We start from the raw sequence: 7810 nt of genomic DNA, 5'->3' as shown, positions 1-7810 counted from the left end.
GTTGTGTAGTATAATCTTTGTTTGGTATAGCTAAATGATACGGAACATATAAGCAAATACAAGTTCAAAGCAACTTGGTAACTTTGTGTCAATTGTTAGGATCACAGTTCTAATTCCAATCTCATCAACTTGCACAAACAACACTAAGAAAGTTTCAATGTCAAGAACAAATCATCAAACATAGTAAGAACATAAAATTAAAATAAACACAATGAATTAAAGAGGTTTCAGTTTCTAGCCATTGATGATGTCTCAGATGGATTACAAACCAGGAGCAGGCCTTGACAATAACACTACTGCAATAATCCAACCTCCAACACTCGGAGAAATCTCTCTCTCAAGCTCTTGATCTCACCACATCTCTCTCTCTCTCTCTCTCTCTCTACTCACAATCTAGCTCTAACTAACCGACTAACAATTTACCTAAGTAGTTGGTTTTATAGGTGAGCTCTACTCTAGACTTGACAACTAGACAAGACAGTCATAATAGAAATTCAACTAACATAACTAACAAATCCAAGCGGTCAAAGTCTTGACATGTTGGCAATCCGAGTGAAAGGGTTAGAGACCAATAGGCTAGAGACATGTGGCATGTGACTAGGATGAGCTAAACTAACAAATTCTACCCTAGTTTATTCTGTCACAAAGAAGTAGCTATGCCACAGGAAGTTCAGATATCCAATCTGATCAACATATTGCAATCCTTACCAGTGCCTTATAGTGGTTGAATTTGTTCATTGTAATCACTTTAGTTGACATGTCAGATGGATTTTCACTAGTGTGTACCTTCTCAATCTCTACCAGGCCTTGCATCACTTTTTCTCTTATAAAAAAGTACTTGATGTCAATGTGCTTTGTTCCATCATGGTACATAGGGTTCTCGCAAAGGTGAGCAACACTTTGGTTGTCCAAATTTATTACTACAGTACCTTCAAACAACTTGAGTTCTTTTAGAATACCTTTTATCCATTGGCACTCTTTTGTAGCCTCTGTTGTAGCAATAAATTCAACTTTAATAGCGGACAGAGCCATTATGGGTTGGAGCTGTGATATCTAACTAACACAGTTCCCACATACAAGGATTTGAAATGCTGAAGTGGACATCCTAGAGTCCCTGTAACCAGCATAATTAGAGTCACTAAACCATTCAATAGTGATTTTTTTTCCTTCTTTTATATACTAAGCAATCTTTAGTTGTACCAACTAGGTATCTTAGCAGCCATTTCATAGCTAACCAATGATCCTTCCCTAGATTGTTCATGTATTTGCTCAAGCAACTTATGTTGTGAGCTAAATAAGGCCTGGTGCACAACATTACATACATGAAAGAGCCAACTGCAACATCATAGGGAACTTTGTCCATCTCAGCTTCTCTTTCTCTGTACTTGGACATTGCTTCTCTAAGACTTGATATTGGCTTGTCATAGGTTGCCTTGTAAGTTTAGAACCAACCATCAAGTGATGAGAAAGCTTGTATGGGCGTGTGAGAGAGAGTGAGGAAGAGAGTTATCAAACTTAGACCTTTTTCACTTGGAGGCTAGTATCAGGCTTAGAGAGAGATTTTTTAGGTTAAAGTTGAGGCCTTTATATAGGAAGCCTAAACCCTAATTTATAACTTGAAACCCTAGATATTTGTATATGAAATTAGTGAATTACAAATGACCAAAATACCCTTGAATATAGATACTATTCAACTATTTTATTGGGCTTTTAGGGCCCAATTCCCAGCCCAATCATGCAGTCCACGTGTAGAATTGCACAAAAAATCCTGCAGGCCTTCTCTTAGCTGGCCAGACACCTACAGGGAGCAGGCTGCCCGGCAGCTTCTGTGAAGAAGCTGGTCTGTCATTTGAGGCTCGTTTGAGTGCCGGGTCCCCGTTTACTAAGGTAATGACTTGGCCTTCTTGTTGGTGAGCTGTACTGCCATGTGAGTATGTGACACTAATTTTTTCCACGTAAACACTGCCACATCAGGTGGGAAAAATCAAGATAACATTTAGCATGTTTGGCTTGATGGAAAGAAAGATTCTAATAGAATCATTATTACCATTACATTGTTTATTTTAACTTTTATAGCTTCGTAATGACTTTACATTGTAATGGCCATCACATCATATATTGTAATTCCCATTACATTATAAAACCAATGTAATGGTAATTACATAGTTAGGAAAGACATATTTTACCCTTCTTTTTTACTTTTATCTAAATTTAAATATTAAAATTAATAAAATTAAGAATATTTTTGTCAATATACTTCTTACTTTATTTGATAACAATTCTCATTACAGTGTTAAACCAAACATCATAATACCATTTATATTACAATTCTTATTTCATTACATTACCATTATCATTCTTATTACATTACATTACATCAAAACAAACATCACCTTACATCTAACCATCTAATATTTACTACCACTAGAATACAAACTTACTTCAGCTACAACCTTAAGTACAATAATACAGTAGTGATGGTACATATCCCCACCTAAACCAACATAGAAAAATTACAAAATATCTTGTACTTTTAGGTGGCGTTTCGTTGGAAGAAATGAAAATATAAGAATAAGAATGAGAATGAGAATAAAATTTAAAATACATAAAAGAAATTGATAAAAAAATCATTAATTTTTTTTTCTCATGTTACATTGAAATGGTCTTTCTTTCCGTTTTAAAATGGCATAATTATTTCACCAAAATGGTGGAAAAGACATTTCATTGGAATGCATTCTAATACTTTAAAATGCAACCAAAAAAAAAAAAAATAAAATAAAAATTGTTTCCTTTACCTTCCATCTATATCATTACCTCCAACCAAACCTCACCGCTGCATATCAGCCCCGTTATTCACACCTTGCGGAATTTACCTCTTCATTGTTCCACCTCAACCAGGTTACAAGAATTACCGACTATGGGAGGTAAACTCCTCTACCTCCAATCCAACTAACCTTCCACCCAATTACCTTATGCCACGTCAACAACAAAAGGGAACCCTTACAACACTAAGTGGTGGACAGTACAGAAGAAAAAGGAATTCTATAAGAGAAATAGTAGTGAATGACCCTTTATTCTTTTTTAGTGGAACTTAATGTCCCTTTTTAAAAATAATATAGCAAATGACCTTTATTAATTTTTAGTACCTAAAATACCCGTAGTTATATAAGGGTATTATTAACATTATATTAATTCTCCAAAAAGAAATGAAAACTCTTCTCCAAAATCTAAATGATAAAGCCTCACAATGGAAAGCGACGAAGCTCTGCTCATTTTTTTCTTCTTCTAATTTTCTCACATCTCCAAATTACAATGATTACCCCCAAACAATAACCAAAGTCTCAGTCAAAATTTTTTGTCGGTGGTATATACATTTTGTATTATGCTATATATATTTTCTATACTATGGTATACCATTCAGAAAATAAAATAAAAAAACTTGGATTGTATATTAATTTTGTTGTATAGCATACATATATTTTTAACCAAAGAGTATTAATCTTTAATTTTTTTTTTCTTTCTTTGTTTCATTCGTCATATTAAGATATGTATTTATTCAAAAAATCACTATTTTTTAAGTTTTTTTTTCTATATTTTTCTTGTTTGATATACATCAGCACATAAAAAAGATATATTTGTAGATTAAATGAATATCCCATAGTATAAAATTAATATACCATGAGCTTAAATTTTTTATAAGTTTTTTTTTTTGTTTGTCCTTTATTTATTTTTTAATGAGATAATGCAATGCATAACATATAAAATGTAGTAAAAATTATATATACGTCAAATTTAAACTAATATTCAATTTTTTTTTCTTTCTTTCCTTCACGATGTATCATATCACATATAAACGATATACCTAAGAAAAATTTGAATATACCACAAACTTAAACTAATATACTATTAAATGAAATTTTTTCCCAAGATATATAATAGCATACACAAAATATATACTACAATCATAAGCAGAATTACTATAATGAAAAATTAATATAATAAATTAAAAAAAAATTATATATACCAAAAACTTAATTTAATATTTCACATGTTTTTTTTTCTTTCCTTCATGATATACTAATGAACATAAAGACAATGTTTCCTAGTGAAATATAACTATACCTCAAACTTAAACTTATATTCTATATTTTTTAATTTCCGTCTTTCGTTCATTATATACCATAGCACATTAGAATAATATACCACAGTCTTAAAATAATATACTACCTTTCAGCTCTTTTAAATATACTATTGCACATAAAAACGATATACTATTGTACAAAATAACTATACCAAACACTTAATTATCTAAGGTTATAATTGTAATTTTATCATCAAACTTTAAATAGAATGGACATTTTGTTAATTTTTTGTAAAAAAAAAGACATTTATTAACTTAGTTATTAGATGGGAAATTTACACCCATTACTGTTTTTCCCAATTTCTTTCGTTTATACTGTTACACACTCAACTTAACTTTTATACTGTTTTTTTTTTTTGGCAGTATACTGCCTTTCAAACTTTTTTATTTAATGGGTTAATGCTTCCCACGCTTCCCACTTGTCACGATAGGGTTTTGCCACGTTTTTTTTTTTTAAAAAAGAATTTATTTTTAATTTTTTGATTTGACGGTTTTCTATTCTTATCAAAAGGTATTGTACTTTTGCATTTTTCTTTTATTTTTCTTTTATTTTTTTCGAATATAAAATTTCTAATTATAACTCTCTCTCCCCTCAACTGTTCATCTTCTTCCCCATTTTCAGTTTTCTTTTACGGTTCGAGTAGTGGGTGGTTTTAGCATTTGAAAAAATTTCAAATCCCATCCCACTTTCTTAAACTTCCCTCTCATTTTCCCCCTATTTTTATTATTTTTGTCTATAAATACCTTCATAATTCCTGATAATGGTCGTTACTCGTTCATCTCCATCTCCGGCTAAAGCTACAAAACCCACAAAACAATCGTAGAAAACCAGACCCAAATCAAAAATGGGTAAAAAAAATCTTAAAGAGAACCCTCCTAGCCCCACTTCCCCTTTTGTTAAAAGAAAAACTCTTGGTGGACCTTCGAAGAACACTCGAGAAAAAAGACCTCGAACTGTTGTTGAAAACTCAGACTCAGATTTTGAGTTGGAATCTGAATTTCTTAAGTCGCCTGTATCTGTTAAGGTATTTTACTATTTATCTTTTGTTGTTTTTGTTGTTTTTGAGGTTTTTTGTTTTTTTTGTTAAATTCGATTTTTGAAGTTCATATAACTGGGTATATGTTTGTTTTTGTCTCTGTATTTGTAATTGTTTTATATATCTTGTTTGATTTATTTATGTGTTTTTGTTAATTTTCTATTTGTTGTTTTGTTGGTGTTGTTTTGTTTTATTGTAGGGCAAGGGTAAATCCCCTGTAAAGGTGTTGCCATCATCAGGTGTGGCTGAGGAAATTCCTGTTAATAGGATTGTTGAGGTTTGTCATGTTATGCATTCTGTTCTATGTTTTTTTTATTGTTTTTTTGTTGTTGTTATTTTCGTAGTGTTTTATGGTGTTTTATCAATGTTTTTTATTGTTCTGTTTTTTAGGATTGGGAATGCAAGTACACCCGATCTCAATTCTATCATTCTAGAGTAGTAACATCTGGGTATTACTCTGTACTTGGAGACATTAAGAGAATTCTAACTGAAAGCCAATTGGAAATTTTTTCAAAATCTGTCTTTGGTTATTTTCTTCGGATTCCGGAGTACATAATTCATTACCAATTGCTTCATTGTTTGCTGTTGAGGGAGGTTCAGCAGCCTAATGGGTTGGAGTTTTGGGTTTGTGTCCAAGGGAAATATCTTAGGTTTAGTATCGAAGAGTTTGCGTTGGTCACGGGGTTAGATTGTCATGTTGATTCTGATTTTTATCAGTTTAAGCAAGATGATAATGAATTGGTCAAACATTGTTTTAAGGGGTACAAAAAAATTACCAAGGGTGCTATTCAGACTGCTTTTATTGCTGACAATCTTAAGGATAACGACGATCTTGCAGTCAAGTTGGCTGTCTTGTATTTTGTGCAGTGTTATTTGTTGGGTGGTCCTCCGGGTAAAGTTGTTTCGTCTGAGAAAATAGATGTTGTCGATAGTGGTCAATATAATGAATTTGGTTGGGGCAAGCATTGTTTTGATATCACTATGCATTCTTTGAAGGGTAAGATAGATTCTGGTTATAAGAGGGTAGTTCGTAGTGACGAGGATGGTGGGTATTACAGGTTATTGGGTTTTCCTTTGGCTATTCAATTCTGGTTTTTCGAGTGTTGCCCGTACGTTATTGGGAAACTGTCGTTGTACTCAAATGTTGGCATTCCAAGGATTTTGAATTGGCCTAAATTACCCAAGGACAAGGAGGGTCAGATGAAAATGGATGTCATGAACACCCTCATTTTCGATCGGTCTTTGAAAGAGGTAATTCTGTTGTTTTTTACACTATTTCCACTGTTGTTTTAATGTTGTTTTTGTGTACATTATTTATACTTTATGTTTTGATTGTTGTTGTTATTTTATAATTTCAGTTTCATGTGCATATTGTTTTTTTTTTGTTTTTGTTGTTTCAGTTAAAATTAAGAAACATCACTCCAACTTCTGTTGAAAGATTGAGTTTGAGCCTTACTGATTTTTTCTCTGGTGAGACTACTCCCGATGCTGTCAAATTCAAAATTAAAGGTGGTTCCAAGCCTGCTAGTCAACCTGGCTTGATGGGTGCTTCTTCATCATCTGCTCATGAGAATGTCTCCCGAGTTGAGTTTGAGGAATTTAAAAAGTGTCTATCTATTGTTGTCAGCCAGCAAGGGATACTTATGAAATCTGTTGCTGAGATGAACAAGAAGCTGGACATTCTTGCTGAGGTGTTTTTTTAATTGTCATTACTTTTTCTGTTATTTTTTTAGTAGTGTTTTTATGTTGTTTTATACAGTAAATTAATTTTTTAAGTTTTTTTTGTTCTCAGTCATCCCAAGGTGGTCTTACTCACACTGGATCTCAGTCTGAAGATGCTCTTCGTTCTTCAGAAAATGAGGATGATGAAGATTCCACTTCGGAGGAAGACGAGGATGATAAAATTGACGATGACAAAGGAGATGATCATCATGACGATGAAATTGATGATGATGATGATGATGATCTTGGTGGAGATGGTATTGGTGCTGGTCAGGATGAGGCTCACACGGGGGATGTTCGTAACGATGAGGGTGTTGTTGTCCCCGAGGTTGTTTCGAGGGATGATGATACCGGCAAGGTGGATGATGCCAAGAATTCTGACCCTGTGGAACCTCTTGTAGAGATCAAACAGGTGTATTTCTTGTTTGGCCATCATTTTTTTGTGCTCTTTGTGTGTATTTTTGTGTTTTGTGTTTGTTTTAATAGTTTTTTAATGTTTTTTTTGTTGTCAGCCTGAACAGTCTCAAGGTGGGGAGGAGAACATTGATGTTGATGCAACAATTGCATCTGCTGTTAAAGCTGTGGAGAATTTGGTTTGTATTTCTCTTTTTGTTCCTTTGTAATTTGTGTTTATCTAGTATTCTATTGTTGTTTTTATAGTGTTTTGATTGTACTTTTTGAAATAAAAAAAGTCTTTTTTTTTTCCTTTTTGTTTTTTAGATTGGTTCCTCAACTCATGTCCCTGATTCTGTTGAGACTTCTGAGAAGATTGATCTTGAAATGGTTGTTTTTCAAGAGACTCCTATTTTACGTCCTCAAAAGAGGGATCGGAAGAAAGGAGCTGTTTTGAAATCTCCATTCATTGAGCTTGCTTCTGGTGCATCTAAATCAGGTTCATCCTCAGTTTCTC

General features: G+C 32.9%; 2 protein-coding genes across 2 annotated transcripts; both read left to right on the top strand.

The window, feature by feature from the left end:
* Positions 1-4986: 4986 nt before the first annotated feature.
* LOC133036176 (uncharacterized) lies at positions 4987-6152 on the top strand. Its single transcript, XM_061112680.1, has 4 exons — positions 4987-5166; positions 5378-5455; positions 5569-6070; positions 6142-6152. The coding sequence occupies exons 1-4, from the start codon at positions 4987-4989 to the stop codon at positions 6150-6152; spliced, it is 771 nt and encodes a 256-aa protein (XP_060968663.1).
* On the top strand, positions 6085-7563 carry LOC133035477 (uncharacterized). Its single transcript, XM_061111325.1, has 2 exons — positions 6085-6429; positions 6579-7563. The coding sequence occupies exons 1-2, from the start codon at positions 6160-6162 to the stop codon at positions 6879-6881; spliced, it is 573 nt and encodes a 190-aa protein (XP_060967308.1). The 5' UTR covers positions 6085-6159; the 3' UTR covers positions 6882-7563.
* The last annotated feature ends 247 nt before the right edge of the window (positions 7564-7810 follow it).

Source organism: Cannabis sativa, chromosome 3 (genome assembly GCF_029168945.1).
Source record: "Cannabis sativa cultivar Pink pepper isolate KNU-18-1 chromosome 3, ASM2916894v1, whole genome shotgun sequence".
NCBI lineage: Eukaryota > Viridiplantae > Streptophyta > Magnoliopsida > Rosales > Cannabaceae > Cannabis > Cannabis sativa.
The sequence above is the reverse complement of the archived record's forward strand: the minus strand, read 5'-3'. Positions and strand labels throughout refer to the sequence as shown.